The sequence below is a fragment of the Talaromyces proteolyticus genome (genome assembly GCF_021365285.1).
Source record: "Talaromyces proteolyticus strain PMI_201 chromosome Unknown BGW36scaffold_16, whole genome shotgun sequence".
NCBI classification, from domain to species: Eukaryota; Fungi; Ascomycota; class Eurotiomycetes; order Eurotiales; family Trichocomaceae; genus Talaromyces; species Talaromyces proteolyticus.
In genome coordinates, this window is record NW_025764292.1 from 504,256 (window position 1) to 524,270 (window position 20,015).

A 20,015-nucleotide genomic window follows, 5' to 3' on the forward strand; every position below is an offset into this window, starting at 1 on the left:
GAAAGAAATAAGTTGGTTCTGACCAGCAGATGATGAATAAATGAGAGAGAATAACAGGTATTTTATTAAGAAAACTAATAACAGAACGATGTGAAAATTGTTAGTGAGGAATGATATTTGAGAATAGGAATTAGCAGGTCGAGGCCGCTTCTTAAATCAACCCCATGGCTAGCTATAGATCCTGCAAATCATATATTTTGAGACAAAATATGTTCAGTAGCTAATACCTAGATAGGTGCATCTCTATACTTGCAACTGTTCCTGTCCCAAGCAAGCCATCATAATGATAATACGCCATATCAACCGCCAACGCTAAGTAAAACGGGACGCGGCACATTTCAAGACGAAACCGTCTCAGTATCGCCGCAAGGCCGAGACTATCAGTTATGTGATTTCGCGGTTTCTGAAAGTAGATGTTTGTATGTTTAGATAAGAATTGTGAGACTTCACTGGTTTTACAGCCTGATTGCAGGGTTGGGTGTGAGGGTTGGCCTGAGACGCTCGACTTGCCGCATTGGGCGGCCTGAAACCCTGGTAGTCGCACGCAGCTGCGGCCCGGATATAATTGCTAGAAAATGTCTTAAGAGCATTGGTATTATATTTTTGGTCCTATGTTTGGAAGTAAGATCTAGCAACCGGCCGAATGTCGATCAGACGATTTTGGTGCGAGCCAAAGCAATATGCATAAGGAAGAACCAAGTTATCAACGAATTATCAGAGAAGGAATCAGAGGTGATAAATGCGATCAGACTTAATGTCTAGGGTTAGCTACTAGAGTCTGAAGATTACTACCAAGTTACCCAATACGAATAAGAATCGAAAGAGTTGAACGTGCATATAACTAGATGTATACTAACCCCAGCCAGCAGGAAAGACAAGGTTCGCCCACAACACCAAACGCCCAAGGATTGCTCTATGCTACAGTTCCTCATTTGTTATGTATCAACAAGTTATGGAATGAGGTCCAGTGGTCAGAATCCACATAACTACACAAATTAGCAAAACATTAAGAACGAAGAAAAGATAGGAACTTACATATAAGTCATACTACTCCTAAGACTGCTGACAATAGTCTCTGGATGCCAGCGGAAGACGTACATAACGGCGGCCCAGCTGAGACTGGCAAAAGCCGGCCATGCGTTATCTTGAATCCTTGTTCGGGTTTCGGGTGAAATGAGGGATGAGAGCGGGTGCATGTTTGGTTCGACGGAAAGTTTGGCGATGGCAAGGACGACGCGAGCGAAGACGTATATGACGATCTGTATGCGGTCAGAATATTTCAATCAATCGGTCATGGTATTGTGAGTTTGACGTACCTGCTGGCTGACGCTACCTGGATTCCGACCGAAGACGATGTATCCGCCGAGAAGACCGGCGAAGAAGGTATCGTATGGTCCTTCCTTTGGTCCGGTTGGGTTCAGGTATTTCATAGCAAACATGGTGCTTTTGTAGACAACGGCAAAGGTGGCCAGATTGCGGGCGTGTTGGCGAGTCGCTTTCAGGACGAGTTTTATCTTTTCGCGGAACCTTTTAACGATATGAGCGGACAAGAACGAACAAACATTCAGAAAAGAGAGCCTCACGTTCCTGATCGGAAAAGAAAAATCATGCTGCGATCGGAAAACCCCCATCAGTATCACCTTGCACCTATTCTCGACGTGTTGGCTTACACTAGAGCATGCGGAAAGCGGACTTTTGCACCATACACAGCGCCATTGCGGGCGGCTTTGAGGAGGGTTAGGAGCGGTTTGAGATCGGGATTTAGTGCTATAGCATCGAGTTTATCCTATCGATTGAAAGAATGCGAGTCAGCGGGGTTTCTATCGCTGGTTGTATCGCAGCACTCACCATGATGGTATCCATGGCTTCCTCGGCAGAAGTCTTGGTCTACTACTGTAGACCAACTCGACTAAACACAATCAGCAAGGCGTCATAAACGAGCCTCATAAATCGCCGGGGTGTTTTCGTAGTCTTCAGGAGATAAGAATCAAGAGCCGGACATGGTAACATTAACAAAAACAGTAGCAATAGGGAGATATCGTGGGGACTGGCACTTGCGCCTGCAAATCAACATCCTCGGCATGTGAAGCTGCCGCGCTTGATTCCGGTCCGACGTCATGACACGTGACCTGTGCCGTGCCCGAATCCTCGGGCAGAAATAACCTTCCGTATCGGTCCAAATACTTAGGGCTTAGGGCTTGCTTAGGGCTGCATTGCAGGTAAATAGTATCATAGACCGCTATTTTGGCGAAACCCCCACCACGGTGTTCTCGCATGGCCAACTGGTTAGAGGCCGACCAACTCCCTTTAAAGGAACCCTGGTCGACTCGCGCGACTCACACCAACCACAAGACCGAGTTTTGCACGACGGATGGGTTCGACTCTGGGACTCACGTCCCCATTATGGCGCACATCATTGTATGTGTAGCAACGGACCGACGCTAGATAGTGTCAAAAACCGGTGTTGGACAAGGTCCACACCAAACATTGAAGACCCCCCACATATAGGACCGGCGAATGTCTTAAGGACAAACCGGTACTGGATCGCCTTAGGGCAAAACGTTAAGATGAAAGCACGTGCTGAATCTGATCGAATCAAGGAATTTACCTGAACATGACCCATCCCGAAGTAAGAAGGGTAATGTGGCTGATGAGAAGTATGATTAGTTGCGTTCCATGTGGAATGCCGTGGCAATTTTTGCCACTTATTTATTTATTACCTTGGCTAAATTTAATACTTGAAAAATATAGGCATTATTTGAAAATTTAAAACACGACTACAAGCCAAACCATCAGTACACAATCCCGCCGTTGTTCTACTATTGTTTCCTGAGATGAAGTAAAATGAAAATTCTCTCCAGTATCTGTAAAGGGAAGCCGGCTATGTATTATCGTAAAGGTAAAGTTGCAACGCTTGTTGAATCTCGCAGTGGTCCCGATAAATCTACTTCGGTCACATGGAACCCAAGCGTCTCTCTAGTTGATACAAAACATATTCTTGGACCTTTTTCCTACGCTATGTATATGAAATTTTTGCTAACCGTCTCGAACTGACTGCAAGTACGCTACAATTGCTGGGAATCTGGAGGTAAACTGAGTGGCCATTATTGACGACATTCAAGAGTCTGTATCCGACGACAACGTAGGTAGTGCTTCGTCTATAACGGCTACTTAATAGATGAACGTGCCAAATTAAGTACGGGGAATTCGAGGCTGATACAGACTTACAGCGTCCTTCCATGTAGGCACACCTCTCAGAACTATACTCGGTACCTTCCTCTCGACATACTAGCGTCATCAATAGATGTACCTGGTAGCAAGACCGCCTCGACCCAGCTTTCAGGTTTTTCTAAATTTCCATGATCGCTGGCTAGCATGGGGAACTTCTACTCGGTCACCCCATCAACTTTCACTGTTTCCGCGCCAGATCATCATTCACAATCTGAGATAAGAGACGCCGGGTCGTCTTGAAGCGAGCTCGGCTTCGCCTTGAAAGTATGGGCATTGCGAGCCACTACAGTGAGACTACCAACTAACAAGTTCTAATAAAAAGAAAATACTAAAGTTTATCATTCCAAAAACCCAATATACACGCGAAGGTTATTTATCTTACATAGTAGTTTCCATATCTGGTGAAATATTAATTATGAGAGCAATGGATTTGCTAGGCTTGGAATATACATACATTCGTATAAATCACCTTAGAGATGTTAATCGAATGCTCTGGTCTGGTGATAAAAAGTAATGGTATTATCAATAAAGAGCATGAGGATTATTTCGTTCCTAACGAAATGCATTTGCTGTTCATTGAACTGTAAAATCCGAATTAGTTCAGTTAAAGAAAAATGAAATAGAGGCTCTTGGTGGTACCTAAACAGATGTGATAATAAAGTATCAAAGCATCTCTACTATTCTACACTGTTCCTGATTTGGTCTACTAGAAATTCAACAATCCTTTTTCTTGTCAATCCATTCCTTTTTTAGCAATAACTGTTCATTTCCCAACTTTCTTTTCAATAGAAATTATCTCTGCAAGGAAGACTGTATATCAAAAATTCATTATACGTGTAACATATGAATGAAACAATTCTGTAGAGACATAAAGAGCGGCGTCTTTAATGCTCGTTTGAAAACCCTGACCGCGTGGGAGAATTGGCTTTGTTTCTTATCCCCACTCAGGCTGAGATACTGGTGAACATCATGGAGAGCAGATGATTTCTTAGAAGCAGTTAATCTGACTATCTTGTCCTGAGTTTTATTCTTCTTCATTCTGCCTATTTTCTAATCAGAAGTTCTTTTCCCTCCATTCTCTCGCCTACTCGTTCTCTATCTCAGAAAGTCTGCTTGCATTTATGATATTTGCTGACTGACTTACCTCATTTAACAAAACTGTTGGAATCTTTTAGAGAAACGAAAGAACAGAGAAACGAAAAAGAGATCACTGGGCTTACATTGAAAGATGGGGGCTCAAATTTCTTCCTCGACAAATGATCAAAATCAAGTATGTTACAAAAAATAACCTCCGAGCTCTGAGTTCTTTATGCATGTGGCAAAAAGCTTGTTCTAATCAAGTATATATAGCATTGGGTGGGCTGTTTCAACAATCTTACTTTGCCGAGTTCTCCTACAGAGAGTACTATCAAAGACTATCTGCGAAACACATTCATTCCGAACGAGCTCATTCGAATACGACGGAAATCGAGAATGGTTGGAAATGATAAAGGTCTTAGCATCGTCGATGTCATCCAGGAAAGACTTGATGCCCTTGAAAGTAGGGCCGAAATCCGAGAACAAGAAACCAAATCTCTCAAAGCTAATATGAAATCTCTCAAAGCGGATATCAAATCTCTCAAAGCGGATAACGAATCTCTCAAAGCGGATAACGAATCCTTCGAAAGCGAGATGCAGCTAATTCGTATCCCTGAGCTCTTACGATTTCTTCCCTCAGGCCAACGACCGGACAATCGCCAAAGGAACCAACTCGTCCATGGGGCAAATGTTAAATTTGACCTTTCATTTCTTGATTCCTTGTCAACAAAAAACTTGAGTTTCTTATCCAATCACAGGCTGCAGATTTCTGATCTAGACAAAGCCTTCAACAAGAGATATGAGAATAATCCCGGAATTTTTCGAAGAGAGATGTCGGACACAATGGGAGAGGTGATCAACATGAGGAGCAATCTTCTAAATCTAGACGTTTGGAAGAGTGTCACTGATCCTACACGTAAAAAAAAGATCAAAAACTTAAGGCGAAAATGCGGTCGTCTTATCAAAAAGTGGCTTAGTCAACCAGAGCCCCAGCCTTACTCGGAAGAAGAGATGCAGTCAAGACTTGACGGCCTCTATAGGGAGTATCATGCTTATGTAGTACAATAAGTGACGAGCGTTGTATTCCCTTGAAAATTAGTTGAGATGATAAATCTAAATCCAATATCAAGTTTGAGTTTAATTTTACAGCGGTCTTGTAACAATTTTAGGCTAGATACATGTCCCAAGCTACAAGTTATGCGTCAACAACGCACCAGTCGGGGACTATTCCAGCCGGCAAGGCGTTGAAGGCAGCAAGTTCGGCACGATCAGCAAACGATGTGTCTCCCCACAGTCGATATAAATATGCAAATGTAAATAGGATCTCCACCACGACGCAGAGCTCTGACCTGCGATGTGGATCTAAACTGCCGAGATATTCGTCGCTCGTGATTGAGCCAGCACTGGTTCCATGATACTGAAAAGTCATATCAACCGCTCGTTTAGCATTGGATACCAGCTTTGTATCCCCATGCATGCGGTACTGCTGTGGCACGTATCGTAGACCTGAGATGCATATTTCAGATATCTGCTAATGACACGAGTGGGGAGAAAACCAATTCTAACCTTGAATAAGATTGACTCCATGCTGAAAGTTTATGGCAGGATTCACGGAAGGGGCAATTGGAAACTGATCCTCTGTAAAGAACTTTGACTAGTCTTGTTCTGCTACGACTCCTCCTTTCCACATGAGGTCCATAGTATCCTATATCAGCGGTTTATAGCCTGCTTCAACCTGCTCATATAACCACTGAAGCGTGGTCGACCGTTCATGTGCCCGAGCCTGACCGAATTTCTGGGTGTCGAATTCATCCCCATCGGTAGGAATAAATCCAGTGAAATTGTCTGATAGCATACAGTGAGCCAATTTGGTAAACCTCAATATAGCTTCCAAGATTCAAGGACGCTTCTCTGGTTCTGCTATGACATGGTTCATCATCCCCTGGAGAATTAAGCAACGGGCCCAGATACCTCGTGTTGCATTGGTCGTCTCGGGGCCGATCCAACCATCTTCATGCTGATGATCGAGTAGTCGAGTGAGAAACTTGTTGGCCTGGTCTTTCAGATCCTCATTGTCGAGGCTATAGGCCAGCGGCACGATGTAATTGTACCAATAGGGAGCCGATTCTCGCAAGGGACTATATTCCTCGGTTCCTCCCATCCAGGTGCTATCTTTGACGAAGCGATAGAATTTGAACAAATGGCCACCCAGACCGTCTGCTGAAAGCTGCAATTGGTCTTTGACCCAACCTTGCGGCTTGATATTTCCCAGAGGTAAAAGCTCGTAGCGCATGGGAACTAGGGACTTCGAATCCATCGTTGAACGATTTAGTGGTGAACTGCGGACGCTTCCTTTTGCTTTACAATAAGCCAACTATGCATCGCCATTCATGCTAATTGCGATTCTTGTTTGTTTATGAATCAAGACGTTCATATTCACACATGACTCCAGCATGGACCTATCGTAATGGCCATTCATGTTGGTGATAAGGTCAGTTGATAAGACCGGATGCGATGCAAACCGGCCCGTTCAGTACCATTGCTACACTCCGGATGGGATCTTATATACTTCATTCTAACAAAGAAACTCAAAGTCTAGTTTTTGACATGGATCTCGGCTAATTTTTTATTGATATGATATTGCCGACTAGTAAGAAGTTGCCAGGACTTATCAATTGATGCCCCATGAAGTAGATAGAGATTCACGACAGGAAATGGTTTTTTGAAAACTTGGCACTGGAGGATGGATGCATTAGAGTTCTGCTGGCACACTCATCGGCATGAGTACCAGCCGATCGACTTATACTTGGCGATCGCTCAGAATGCGATCCTTTCGTTATTTGAATCAAGAACAAGTCGCCCGAGGGCCTGGATATTTGTAATTCCAAAGAAGTTGCTAATATGTTGTACGTCAGACCATATGTATGATCTTGTGACTCGTATTGGCACATCACTATTTGATCTACTCAAAATTTAGCAGGCATTTTGAGGATTGTAGCCGCATATGTATGGCCAACCTAAGTAGAAGCCCTATCTAAAGCACCAGTGTCGTCGGGATATCTAATTTTCGCTAACCCATATTATAATTCCTTTTGGCCCAGTACAGACGTGGCGGAAAACCTCGGATGCCATCCACGCTGCAGATATCAATTGACGTCTTCGAAAATATTGACTATGATTCGGCAACTGTGGGGAGGATTGATCAGTCTGTATTGGAGTAGTGTGTTTTGAATATTTGTTCACGGCATAGGTGAGAAAATATTATCACAATTTAATTCAACGTCAACATCCATTTTAAGGCTTCATCTAGATCAAAGGGCTGGGTATAGAAAGTCTTATTGGGGTTATATATACGTTAAAGGCGGTTATTCGAATGAATTCAGTTTACATATTGTACCCCCGGAACCTCGAGATTATCGAGACATCGGACGCTTGGGGGAAGAAATTGAGGTCCTTTCCTGCACACCTTTTGCCCAAGCATGCTAAAAGTCACCATCCAACCTATCCAGGTCTATCTCTTGGATCTTGAGGTGGTCAACTGTTAAAAAAAAAGGGCTGAAATTCAAAATTAATAGTAAATACCGACAATCACGGGACGTTTTGTTAATTATTCTTATGCTGAATTTCCCTCAAAAACCTGTTTCGTGAATACATGTAACCCATATCATGCATCACGGATAGCTACATCACGTAAAATACCGAACGTACGGCTTTCCTGTCCTTGGACGCAAAAATGGGGATGAGATCTCGAATTTTTGGCAGCCCATTTGTATCAACATTGAATTTACCTTCTCGTCTTTCTTTTCACCATAATGCTAGGACTGAACGGTGGAATTTTGCTGAAATTCCACCCCTTCAGCAGTACTAATAACGTTGATATAGCTTCAGATGCTTTGAGCGAGCCTTGCGCGGTGTTACACAGGTTTTCTTTTATGACTGCCAGGTATGTAGCATCGAAAATGACGGCGTCGCGCCGGAATGTAGGACAAAGCTACTTACCCGCATAACTTGTACGCAGGTGTGATATCTGAGTTACAATTTTAGGCTTTCTAGGCACCATCATTGGCTGCAACTTGCCTCATAAGAGTGCAATGATAAGCCTAAAATTATCTGTTCAATTAGTCGTATCGAATTGTGGTTCTTATCACTCGAGCTTGGCCGGTTCAGCTGCCGGGCTCAAGTCAACCAGCCCTGATCGCAAAACAAGATTGTCCGTGCCCCAACATTACTGATTACTGACTCAGAGCACATTCCCAGAGGTGTGCAACGCAAGCTTTTACCGAGGATGGTCAAAATTTATCTATATATTCGTATTCATCTCCACGAGGGAGCTACAACAGTATCGGTCTGTATACTTAACCGCAATATTGCCTCTTCCAGCATATAGTTCAAAGACAGCCTAATCTAACATACATCTGGACTGTCATCTTACGCAGTTACAAAACCAATCTTAGATAGGCAATCAAGAAATCCATTTTGTTCAGCCCCCCGTAAAGACAACGTCGTGATGGAGAAAATGGCTCACGACAAGGAGAACCAACCAGAGACAGCACTCTCTCCGCACGCCACCGAAACAGGCGACATGACTGACTACTACATGCAACCTGTGGGCAGTGATTCGGGACTGGCTCGGTCGCTCGAATCGCGCCATCTACTCATGTTCTCAGTAGGAGCCTCTATTGGAATGGGCCTTTGGCTGGGGTCTGGTTCGTCCCTAATTGACGGCGGTCCGGCTGCCATTTTTCTTGGGTACTGTATAGCTGGGTCAATTGCCTGGGCGCTCAATCAAGCCATTGGAGAGCTAGCTGTCCTCTATCCCTTGGCCTCTGCTTTCCCGCAATGGACGCGCAAGTTCATCGATGCTGCCCCGGCCTTTACTGTTGGCTGGGCTTATTGGTTTTCGGCTTCGATTACGCTGGCAAATGAACTTCAAGGTGTCGTTACTGTCCTCAGTTTTTGGACAGACAAAGTACCCAAAGCAGCCTGGCTTTCTATATTTCTGGTCGTTATTCTCCTTATCAATGTTTGTGCCGTCCGGGTATTTGGTGAAGTTGAGGCGGCAATGTCCACTATTAAACTGTTTTGGATCATCATTGTGATCATCACCTGTATCGTGATAAGTGCAGGCGGGGCACCAAACCACCACAAGACCGGCTTTGAATATTGGAACTCAATGCCTTTTACCCACGGCTTTAAAGGGTTTCTTTCTGTGATGAGCACATGCATATTTGCCATGGGAGGCTCTGAGATGGGAGGCATTGTTGCGGCCGAAGCCCGCAACCCTAAGAGATCTGTTCCGCGGGCCGTTAATACCATCTGGCTTCGTCTGAGCGCGTTCTATATTATCGGCTCCTTAGTCGTAACCATTACTGTTTCTCCCAAGGACAAGGATTTATTCGGCGGCCAAGGCATTAATGCCAGCCCTTTTGTCATCGCCTTCCGGAATGCTGGGGTTCCTGGACTTGCACACGCCATGAATGCCGTGATATTTATCAGTGTGCTCTCGTCTGGCAATGCCCAAGCATACATCGCTACACGTACTTTGGTTGGTCTAGCAAATATTAACATGGCCCCTCAAATTTTCGGAAAATGTGACCGAGTAGGGCGCCCGTGGGCGGCGATTGTGCTTACTTTTCTCATTGGTGGTGGACTTAGTTATCTCAATGTCAGCGAGTCCGGCGCGACTATTTTTGGCTGGTTTTCTAGTCTCACAGCGCTCTGTATCCTTTACCTTTGGGGCACGATATTCCTCTGCCATATCAGGTTTCGACTGGCATGGAAAGAACAAAAGCGCTCCATAAACGATTTGCCATGGAGGACCTGGACATGGCCATGGGGCTCAATTTACGGCTTGACGTGGTGTCTGCTGCTTGTCATAGTCGAGTTTTACTTAGCTGTTTGGCCTCTTGGAGAAAGCTCAAGTGCAAAGAACTTCTTTGCGAACTATATATCCGTTGTTGCCATTGTTATTTTGTTCATCGCCTCTAAGATCTACTATCGCGGGTCGTTCTGGATCAAAGCAGCGGATATCGACCTAGACACTGGTCGCAGGTATTATGTCGATGATACTGTTGACGCAACAGAACCTCGCAGTAGGTTCAGATTCAATATTCTCAAGGTCCTTGCCGGAGATTCAAAATTTTAAAATTAATTTCATGGACAAAGTCGTTCGGTCGACAATCACCGTCATTTATTTTAGAGTATATGAAAATCTCAATTTCTGTCTTTTAATCAAAATGGTAGCATGGTAGGAACCTATGATCCTTACGCTCTCGTCAATTATGTAGAGACTGTATACATGTAGCTCTATCAAGATAATAGTTAAACTCACCGAGGCTTTCTTTAATTGATTTACCTCAAAGGATAGCGATAGCAAGAAGCTTCAATCGCACATTTTCAGTGCATGGGATTCGAACAAAGTTAGATTTAAGACGATTCCCAGAGCGCCCATGGAAACTTAAACATATAAACAGAGCCTTAGATTCTTCTCAATGTGTCTTAGCCAGCGTCTCGTCTGGTCCGTAGGATCTCCTGATGCACACACAGCGTCTACCCGCTTTGGCTCTTCGAGGCCGATGTTGAAAAAGACACCGAAGTGGATGTCCCTGCCTTGGAAGCCACAAGGTCTTTGTTAGATCAAAGAAACCCCCCCATTCCTTGTTCTGGGTAAATTTCCACTATGGCAACTGCAGTTCGGTAACGTGGCCGGTGTCCTATCCTAGGCCTGCTGCCAGGAAATGTGCGCGTTATGTGATTAGGGCACGATAACACCCGTGACGCTTCCTATTGGAGCCAACTGAATGCTATTTTGGTGCTTTTAGTTTGCCAGGGACAACATCTGAGGCTCTCTTTCATCTGTAAGCTAATATGATATTTGGGGATGAATCGGCTCTACGGACGCTATTAAGGATCAAGGTGCCCACTGAATTAATGCCATAAAGCCAGGCGCACACAACCTGTCTTCTATAGCTTAGTGAAAATTTCCAGACAGAGAAAAATAAATACTCTTAGTTCCATGGAAGGGACTACCGCATAAAACCATACACTGTTGACGTGTTTTAGATATTCATTTCGTCATTGACTATGTCACCTAACAATTCTCTTCTTTCTGCCTACCCAGAGTATTGTTCAACTTTATTCATTCCACACAGACTTATTGAAACCAATATTCGAACGTGATAGGGTAGTTTAACATGTATTCAGCAACCCTTCACCCGTTACCGCCCCTTATTCAGGAGATGCTCGACAATCCTCCAGAGGAACTGTTGATTCACAGATACACTGGGATGAAAGACCTCGAGATTGCCTGTGAGCCAATTGCTGAGAAGCTCGGGCGACACGAAAGAGAAGAGCAGTTAATGATCGTGACACACTTTCCGGAAAAATATATTGAGGATGGAGGAGACATAGTTCGTCGCCGAGTTTACAAATCAACTCGAAAGATGTATTTCTGGGAGCATCATCTGCTTATTCTTCAATTCCGTCCATGCAATCAGTACTGCTGGGTGTCCAATATACTCCTCAACTTCTGTTGTAAATGGGAGTTCGAGTACAAAACCGAGAGGGGGATTCCCAGGGATGATCTTCGCAACGGGCTTGCAATGGTGTATTCGACGTGGCCAGACGGATATTTTGGGCAACACTCGGCAAGGGAGTCTGCTTTGACTGTTACTCCCATGTCAGGGCTGAAAAAGCAATGTGGGACCCAGTCGCGGAGCAGCTCCTCCTTTACATCTCCATCCAATGATCTACTCTTATACATACCCTTCGAAGGATAGCCATCGGTGGTTTTCGAGCATCGGTCTCTGTCAGCCCTTTCCATCAAGTACGCTGACTTTGGGTTGGACTGGTGGTTCCATCGGTCTCAGGGACTTACAAATGTGGTCATTCTATACTATATAGACAACAATAATAAAACAATCACTTTCGAGAGTGAGTCTGCGATACCTATCCTCCGGACATCGATGCGACAAGTTCGGATATAAATTCAAACATCAGCACCTTGACCAACAGGCCAGAGTTGCCCATTTCCTCTTTCAAAAAGAAGCGTGAGAGAAAATACGTCTATATCGTGGGGCATGGCTTCAATGGTAACTCAATCGTTTTCGATTTCGAGATTATGTTTCGCCGGCCAAGGAAGACGGAAAGTGATAAAGATTTGGTATTTGGAGACGATGAGATGGGCAGGTGTATGTACCACATGGAGAATTGGTTTAAAAGAGACAGGTCATCATAACTAAACAATAGGTCTTGATTGTAGTGGAATGTGCTTTAACCTTTGTCTAACTAAATTTTCTAATCTTCAAATATAGTTATTAATAACTTTGAATATTACCGTTCTCTTCTCCTTGTATACATTGTCATTTAAACCTATGGCAATTATTTAAATTGCTTTGTTCTAGACATGTATGTGTTCACATACCTTGGAAGTGCACATATATGATAACTGTTCAGACAGTTCTGAGCGTCGTCCAGTTGCCCTGGCGTTGTGCACACCCAGCGCTGCGCAGCTGCATAAACAAACAGCCTTTCAGTAAACATAACAGCCCCGATTCCTTGTGCTTTTTCCTCTTCTCTGTTTCTCACTCTTGCCTGCTGGTGCCAAATCCTGAGAGCATCCCAAGGCTCTACCATCAAGATGGCCGGCAAAGACAAAGAGAAAGTGAACATCTATGAGGATGAGGATGACACTGCAGAAGAGGTAGGTCTACTTATATGAGGGCTATCAAAGGGCTTGCAATATCTCCAGAAAAAGCTTTATTACTGCTGCTAAGACCCTTTCTAGCGCCAGGACTCTCATGAAGCCGCTCCATCTAGCTCAGTAAGTCCTCTCGACACATCCAAACCATATTCACATTGAGGGCTATCGAATCAAGAAGAGAACAGCTAACGTTTTAATAGCGCGATAGCCAGGCTACTAGAGATGCACAACGCGCTCACGAGGAAGGTGTCGCTCGCGCAGCTGTAAGATACTCCACCTATCCTCGACCAAGACACTCAAGCGGCGATATTGCTGTTTATTTTATCTGCGTAATACTAACATTTTCTCTCACTCGTGCCAGAAAATAACCAGCGAGAACTGGGTAAGTCCTATCCCACGATCCTTCTCGATTAGCTTACATTGCATAGCGAAAGGTATGGCAGTACATCGTGCTAACAAGAAGCCTGAATCAAGCCCGACACTATTCACATCCCTGAGAACATGGTAAAACAGCCATCAATCTGTTTCCTACTAATATCCTCTAGTATTATTGTTGACATTGGCTACTCGATATAGAAACACATGACCCGCGACACTGCAATGAGATTGGTGAAGCCCTATTAATATAAAAACGTTGATAAACAGGAAATGCTAACAGCTCTCAGTTGCTCCTTACCCAGTACAGAGTCAGATTCCTCCCGCCACGAGCTATAGTTCGATGCTAACATTGATTCTTTTCAAGCTGATCGATCCAAAAATTACTGTAAGAAGCCTCCCTCAATGCAAGTATCTGAGCGAATTACTATTGACTATCAATCTTCTATTTAGGCTGAAGCGGCAATTGAAGCTGTAAGAGAACCTCAAAACCTCCATAGTAGAACCTGCACGGAATTTTTCAAGCGCGAGTTGGAGCATTATTGCTAACGAAACAACCACGATATAGCTCAAAAAGCGAGGTCACTGGGTGAGACATGCGGAATTCCATTATGACTATTATTCAGTACTGACAATATTTCCCTCCTAGCATCCAGATGAAAATGGAATCGTAAGTCCAATCAATGGCAATAGAAACCGGTTTTTCTTGCCTCCGTTCTCCTGGCTGGTAGCCGTCTATATTACAAGCCTTGCTGACAGGCTATTTTCAACCACGAAAGAACACTTACCAACCTGAAAAGGTAAGTCCAATTCATCTACCCAATTTCCTGCATGCGACCGATGTGTTTCCAGGTGCTAATTACTCAATTGACCCTAGACTGCCGAGTCCTCCACCTTTGTGAGTCTATATATGCTCATCGCTTAAGACCGAGAATTAGGTCGATTGAATGATGTGACTAACTTTGACGCCTCAGCAGAAAGTAAACGGCAAGAAGCGTTTGGGTTCTGTAAGAACACTTGCCTACAATGAGGAAATTGATACCTGAATGATTGCTGACAAGATATCGAATACCAGCCGCTGAAGGTTTCCGCGCCGGTATGTTTTCTCATAGATGTAATCTTCTCATTTGTATTTGATAGAAAGGGCGCTGTCGCTAACATTACCATCTACACATAGAGAGGGGGTCGTCGCGTAAGATTTGACATGGTATTCCTATACTAAGATAGTAGCTTCAGCAGATTGTGCTAACTCTGGATATAGGAACCGAAAGGACCAGCCCCAGTCCGTACCACAGCTAATTGATCCAGTGCATCGTCAAATTGCTAACTTTTATAGAAACGGCGTAATCGCGGCATCAAAAAGGATCTTCCAGTAAGGGCTACTCCACGTCATCTTCTCATCACAAATAATCCTTACTAACATCTCACTCCCAGCCTCTATCTCCCGCTGGTCCCGTAAGTTTGCAAACCAACCCCAAGACTGTCATGAAGACATGCTGACGACACACTCATAGATGCCTTATAGCCCGGTAAGATTCCATTTCCAATCAAACGAAGCCGCAAAACCAAGAGGCCCGCTCTAACGAATGCCATCAAGACTCGCGATAGGAAAGAACAAAAAAAACGTAGCGCGGGCGGTGTCTTCCCCATTGCCGAACAGGATCTTATCAAGTGCAAGCACTTTGCTGCAACTGAAGCCGGTATACCGATTCGTGTCGAGAGCGGGACCATGATTTGTGTCGACTACAAAGATTATTCCAAAATGGACATTTACGCAATCCATCTAATGCCGGATAGTCCATGCATCGACGACATTGTCATAATCATCTCAAAGTCCAACGTTGCCTTCGCTCGCATCGCAGCAGCCCAGAGTCCTGAGCATGCACTTTTGAATTGCAAACGTTTGACTTCTGCTCTCAACCCTTGGATGGACCGCAGCGAACCTATCAGCGTCTTCGTATTCTGTCCACGAAATGAGGCGGGTGAACCATTTTACATTACTCCGCACAAGAATGACCGACTCAATGCCGTTTACAAGCACTTTCAGGACTTCTCAAAGGGCTCCGGTACTATATTATCTGACTCTTACTTTCCCGTTCCATCAGGTGGCATGTACTGCAGCATCAAAGTCGGGCCATTCGGCGAGGGCAATGATGGCAAGGTAGCTAAGAATGCCAACAAGGCTTCGGTTCAGGGCAGCTCTGCTATGTCGCTCGGAAATAAGAAGGATCTCGACTTCAACTTTGGTCAAAACGTTAGTCTAGATTCCACCCAGGGAAGTAGTCAGGATTACGACCTTGGCATATCCTCCGATCTAAACCTCTGGTTTGACTCTGAAACTGGTCAGGATTGGCTCCAAAACTTTGAACTGGAATCTTTCCAGAATACCGAACCAGAAAATCCTCCAGTTGTCGACTCTGACCTTCTTACACGTCTCGATAAACTTCACGAAATGACTGGGGAGATTGATCAGCCGTGGTCCCAACAGGAGGCCCTGGGCCAAAACAACAGCTTTCCTAGTACCAACCAGAACCATTCCACGGGAAATGGCCAAGATTACATGGACTTTGGGTTTGGATTTGACCAGCAATTTGGACAACTTTCTTCTCTACAGAAATCGAACCAGCCATTTGGACAGACTTTCTCTCTCCAGGAATTGAACCAGCCATTCGGATTTGAATTGTTCGGACAGTCTGCCAAGACCCTTGGACAGAAGTCTTCTAAGGCATCAAGCCAGAAGTACGATGACAATCCCTATCGCGAATTCAATCCAAAATTTGACCGGCAGCCTACTGGACGTCCACGCGTGCTGATTATGGATCGCAACGGCCAGCGTGTCCTCTAATGCGGAACGGAAATTCTGGTCAATTCTGTATTGAAGTTCGCTAATGAATAGCTAGTACAGTATGTAGCCAGTACAGTATGGATGGATGGGACTTTTGTAATGCGGTAATCGGGATCGGAAATGAAGTGTTTTGCGATTATTATGAGGTGAACAGTTGGATTTTCTTTTTCTGGATACACCTGAACGTCGCGTTTCGTAACGTTTGACAGTCTCGGGAATTGTGTATTTAATCAGATCAGAAAATGGAGTACAATTACCTCCGACTTTCTCCTTTTGTTTTTCATTGTCTTGTCTTGCTGACGAATACAGCGGGTAGGATTAGGGCTCGGATGCCTCCGCTTTCCTAACTTGGAAATGCATTCTCTTCCGTGTTGTCGAAGCTTTCCAGTCATGTGCTCCCCGGAGGGCAAATCACCAAAGGGAAAAGCATGATTACTTAAATCTTTCAATTAAATAAATCTGGAATTTTCATAATGTCCTTCTTCACATCCGGTGAGTTGCTGCAGCTATGGCTACATAAGCCCGTGCGGAATGTGAGACGTGAGATGTGCGGTGGCGAAAACTGACAAACGGATTCGTCCCACCAGGTTTGTTAGTCGAGGATTTCTGTGTTATTTGTCCATCATTGTTATTTGTGTTGCTTTCGCCTTGGCAAATATGGGGTATTTGTTTGTTCTGTCCGGAATTTTCCAGGTTATCCACAATAACCGCGCATTCGCGCGTGCCCCCAATTGGAAATCTTTCAATTAAATTGTCTGGCAATAAAAACAAACGAAGTTGAGTAGCATACCGCCTTTTTCACTTCTGGCGAACAATTTTCAAGTTATTGACATGAATTCTCCGTCACAACAGCCCAGAACAAATCACCATCCAGACACATATAAACGGCCAGTGTTATTCTCCAGTGTACACCGTATCCTTAATCTTCCACCAACACTTGAACATTCGAGGTCCTAATCCGGCAGTTAATACTACTTACTCTACGCTGTTGAACGGCAAACGGTATATCCGCCGAATGGCCACCTTTCTCTATCTTGTTCTCGCTCCGACGTGGCAGAAGCGTCACGTTATGGAATTGCCATGGGGGAATCCGCCCGATTGTGACTACATCTTGAAAGAAGAGCTTGCTGATCTCTTTCACGAAAAGAATCCCACCGAGTACGATTATTCACGCTTCTTTGGCGATAATACCTGGTGTCCAGATCGGGTTATGCTACGCCAAGGGATACGGCTCGGGTTGCATTTGTCTAGAAATGGCATTATCCACGTTGACGATGAAGTTGACAGCCCGCTTAAGTCTGCGGAGGCTAACCCAAAACATGTATTTCCAGAAGACCCAGCACTCCATGAGAGGTCTAGAGATGGAGTTCCCACTATAGGTTTCAACAGTCAACAGCAGATGGAGGGCAAAACCATCTGGCTCCGATGCGGGGTACTTTGCGTGGAGCATCCGTTCCCTGATACCCCCAACGATGTCCAAGGGTCGTCAGACGAAAAGCCAATTTATACCATCTCAACAAAGAGTTCCACAGATGATATTGTTACTATTCGATGCAAGAAAGGAACGATATATATGGTGATACCGAGTGGCATTCATCACAAGACCCTTTTGGCCTGGCTGAGGTATACCATGCTGCGTCTCTACGGGAGCCCTAGTACCCATAATTGGATTTGGGAAGAAGATGGCAAACCATCGGCATACGTTGCGTACTTGGAAATCCGTTTGCCAATTTTCACCTCTGTCGACGTAGAGGAGGAGAATGCTTCTAGAACAACTTCCGAGTCGGCCGAGAGCTTTGTCATACGAAAGGGAGACTTTTGCTTTCTCTATCAACTCTTCTGGGAGTACTTTTGCATCAAACGTGGGCTTGTCACCAGCACTATGGGTTGGTCGACAGCCGAGTGGGCGCGGGTGCAACGAGGGATTCTCAGAACCTGGTCGCCGTCGACAGTGGCCAAGAGGTACCGCAATGGCGACCTCCATCTATCAGACTATACGGATATAACGGTGGATGATCGAACTGTACGTAGAAAGTTTTCGATTGTTGTCCCTGGTCAAAATCTTTCACAAGATCACGCTCAAATTGTCAATTAATGTGGAGCCTATCACGTCCGCGTATGCACGTCTTGTTCTTTAAACATATCTAATAGAATATTGGTTTTGTTAAGTAAATATGCAGGTCTTGAGACTCTCTACATATAGATAACTCCCAGCGCTATCATAGCCATAACCCAGAAAGCCTGGCTTGTTTGAAGCGCTGCAGCCGTTCCAGTTTTACCAGTGACAACTGCACCAGCAGATACAGTAGCCGTTCCTGTTGTTACCGTACTACCGCCACTGCCACCGCCACTGCTACTGCCAGCACCAGTAGAAGTAGCTGTACTGCCCGCCGAGACATCGGCACTATTATAAGCAGCCGCCGTGACTGTGAAAGTCTGGCTCAAAGCGGTCCAAGTTATGGTTGCCCCTGCCGGTGGTGTCGTCAAAGATGACGGTCCTGAGGTCGTAGATAGCGGTTGCGATCCTCCTGCTGGTAGGTTTGCTGGGTCAAGGTATTTGCCATTATCCGCAGAACCAATTCCGTACCGCAGGCAATTGCTAGAAGTCAGGCCGCTGCAAGAGCCAATGGTACCCTCATACGCAGCTGCTTGAGCGGATAAATTGGTTAGACCAAGTCCTGCACTGGATGTGTCGGGGCAAATTCCGTAGAACCTTGTATCAATGTTAGACAGAAGTTTTATAGCGTAGCTCAAGGGCTTTCTAGCTTACGCTGAGACAGCAGCACTCCAGGCACAGCATTGACATGTCGTAAGATCGTTGGTTCCGATGCTAGTGGTATATTGATTGCAGGTGTTCGAGACTTTAGCGAGGCTGAGAGTTGCATTGGTCACAACTTCGCCCAGGTTGCAAGAGCAGCCTCCAGGCGCTTTGTCTGGTGCTGGATAAAATGGGATTTTCTCGTCGACGGTGCGTTGTATTTTATATGACGATACAAGGTATTGATATTCGCAAGAGTATGCCTGGTAAAGTTGTCAGCTTGAGTCGAACAGAATCCCCAAAGGAAACTATTCTAGGTCATCCTCCTAAGTACCTTGTTCCAGCATGATCCTTGATAGCATAACATCTTGTTGATATCATCCTGCCAACCACATGCAATGACTAAGTCGTCATTTCCAGCCGCGGCAATGCAAGCCGTCAAGTCTGCTTCAGCTTTATTTAAGCAGGTGGTCATTGCCGAAGAATCGACGCAGCCAGAGGCAGAAGGAGTGGTAGCATTAGCGGCAAGAGTGCTGCCGGCAAATAGAGCCGTGGCGGTTAAGAACTTTTGCATGTTGAAATGATGAGAATTAATTGCTAAGTACGGTCAAAAAAGCAAACAACATAGGAACACGAGAGACAATTTTCATATTGGCAGCCACTAGATAAAATACTTTCTCCAATTCCACAGTCCAAACTCACCCCGTCTAAATTAGCCTTGACAAGGCAGACTTCAGCTACACTTCACACAACCTAACGATCCAATTAGAGCACCTTCATGCTATGGTCACATCCCCCAACCGACAATAGCGATTGGACTGGAATATTAATGTCTCGGGCGGAATATGCGTGGCGGGAGCCGTCGTCTATGAGGCTGCTCAAAACCCTGTCTGATTGGAAGGTTCGCGGTGATTTGGCGCTAGAATCGCTAAGCATTGCTTGATGAAGCTTAGCAATATCCACACGAAGGATGGCGGAGATAAAGTTATTTTATCCGGAGATGCCGCTTTCCATGGCTTACACTCTCA

At 44.9% G+C, this 20,015-nt stretch overlaps 8 protein-coding genes across 8 annotated transcripts; 5 read left to right on the forward strand and 3 right to left on the reverse strand.

Annotated features, from left to right (window-relative positions):
• Positions 1–928: 928 nt before the first annotated feature.
• On the reverse strand, positions 929–1,863 carry BGW36DRAFT_433880 (putative peroxisomal membrane protein; the record flags this gene model as incomplete). Its single annotated transcript, XM_046221334.1, has 6 exons — positions 929–986; positions 1,036–1,259; positions 1,317–1,527; positions 1,584–1,610; positions 1,671–1,786; positions 1,849–1,863. The coding sequence occupies 6 exons, from the start codon at positions 1,861–1,863 to the stop codon at positions 929–931; spliced, it is 651 nt and encodes a 216-aa protein (XP_046065542.1).
• A 2,841-nt stretch (positions 1,864–4,704) lies between these two features.
• Positions 4,705–5,376, forward strand: BGW36DRAFT_433881 (uncharacterized protein; the record flags this gene model as incomplete). The annotated part of the gene is made up of 1 exon (XM_046221335.1): positions 4,705–5,376. The coding sequence occupies one exon, from the start codon at positions 4,705–4,707 to the stop codon at positions 5,374–5,376; it is 672 nt and encodes a 223-aa protein (XP_046065543.1).
• Positions 5,377–5,869: 493 nt separating this feature from the next.
• BGW36DRAFT_402145 (uncharacterized protein) lies at positions 5,870–6,625 on the reverse strand (the record flags this gene model as incomplete). Its single annotated transcript, XM_046218834.1, has 4 exons — positions 5,870–5,962; positions 5,984–6,013; positions 6,044–6,195; positions 6,280–6,625. The coding sequence occupies 4 exons, from the start codon at positions 6,623–6,625 to the stop codon at positions 5,870–5,872; spliced, it is 621 nt and encodes a 206-aa protein (XP_046065544.1).
• A 2,199-nt stretch (positions 6,626–8,824) lies between these two features.
• Positions 8,825–10,453, forward strand: BGW36DRAFT_365651 (histidine permease; the record flags this gene model as incomplete). Its single annotated transcript, XM_046214673.1, has 1 exon — positions 8,825–10,453. One exon carries the CDS (start codon positions 8,825–8,827, stop codon positions 10,451–10,453), a length of 1,629 nt encoding a protein of 542 aa, XP_046065545.1.
• Positions 10,454–11,501: 1,048 nt separating this feature from the next.
• Positions 11,502–12,086, forward strand: BGW36DRAFT_433884 (uncharacterized protein; the record flags this gene model as incomplete). Its single annotated transcript, XM_046221336.1, has 1 exon — positions 11,502–12,086. The coding sequence occupies one exon, from the start codon at positions 11,502–11,504 to the stop codon at positions 12,084–12,086; it is 585 nt and encodes a 194-aa protein (XP_046065546.1).
• Positions 12,087–12,946: 860 nt separating this feature from the next.
• Positions 12,947–16,229, forward strand: BGW36DRAFT_365652 (uncharacterized protein; the record flags this gene model as incomplete). Its single annotated transcript, XM_046214674.1, has 17 exons — positions 12,947–13,009; positions 13,094–13,129; positions 13,210–13,272; positions 13,371–13,391; positions 13,668–13,772; positions 13,838–13,858; positions 13,953–13,973; positions 14,034–14,054; positions 14,116–14,184; positions 14,237–14,282; positions 14,323–14,391; positions 14,460–14,480; positions 14,525–14,576; positions 14,646–14,756; positions 14,819–14,839; positions 14,899–14,913; positions 14,942–16,229. The coding sequence occupies 17 exons, from the start codon at positions 12,947–12,949 to the stop codon at positions 16,227–16,229; spliced, it is 2,043 nt and encodes a 680-aa protein (XP_046065547.1).
• Positions 16,230–17,244: 1,015 nt separating this feature from the next.
• On the forward strand, positions 17,245–18,324 carry BGW36DRAFT_433886 (uncharacterized protein; the record flags this gene model as incomplete). The annotated part of the gene is made up of 1 exon (XM_046221337.1): positions 17,245–18,324. One exon carries the CDS (start codon positions 17,245–17,247, stop codon positions 18,322–18,324), a length of 1,080 nt encoding a protein of 359 aa, XP_046065548.1.
• BGW36DRAFT_352515 (uncharacterized protein) lies at positions 18,282–19,636 on the reverse strand. The gene is made up of 3 exons (XM_046213387.1): positions 19,322–19,636; positions 19,000–19,250; positions 18,282–18,942 (listed from the first exon to the last, which is right to left on the reverse strand). The coding sequence occupies exons 1-3, from the start codon at positions 19,559–19,561 to the stop codon at positions 18,423–18,425; spliced, it is 1,011 nt and encodes a 336-aa protein (XP_046065549.1). The 5' UTR covers positions 19,562–19,636; the 3' UTR covers positions 18,282–18,422.
• Positions 19,637–20,015: the final 379 nt, after the last annotated feature.

What these genes read in the sequence shown, in the direction of transcription:
- BGW36DRAFT_352515 (XM_046213387.1), bottom strand. Translation starts at nt 19,561, where the DNA reads ATGCAAAAGTTCTTAACCGCCACGGCTCTATTTGCCGGCAGCACTCTT. An exon ending in AAGGATCATGCTGGAACAAG is followed by an intron (nt 19,251 to 19,321) that starts GTACTTAGGAGG and finishes CAACTTTACCAG; the next exon opens with GCATACTCTTGCGAATATCA. An exon ending in TGGAGTGCTGCTGTCTCAGC is followed by an intron (nt 18,943 to 18,999) that starts GTAAGCTAGAAA and finishes CATTGATACAAG; the next exon opens with GTTCTACGGAATTTGCCCCG.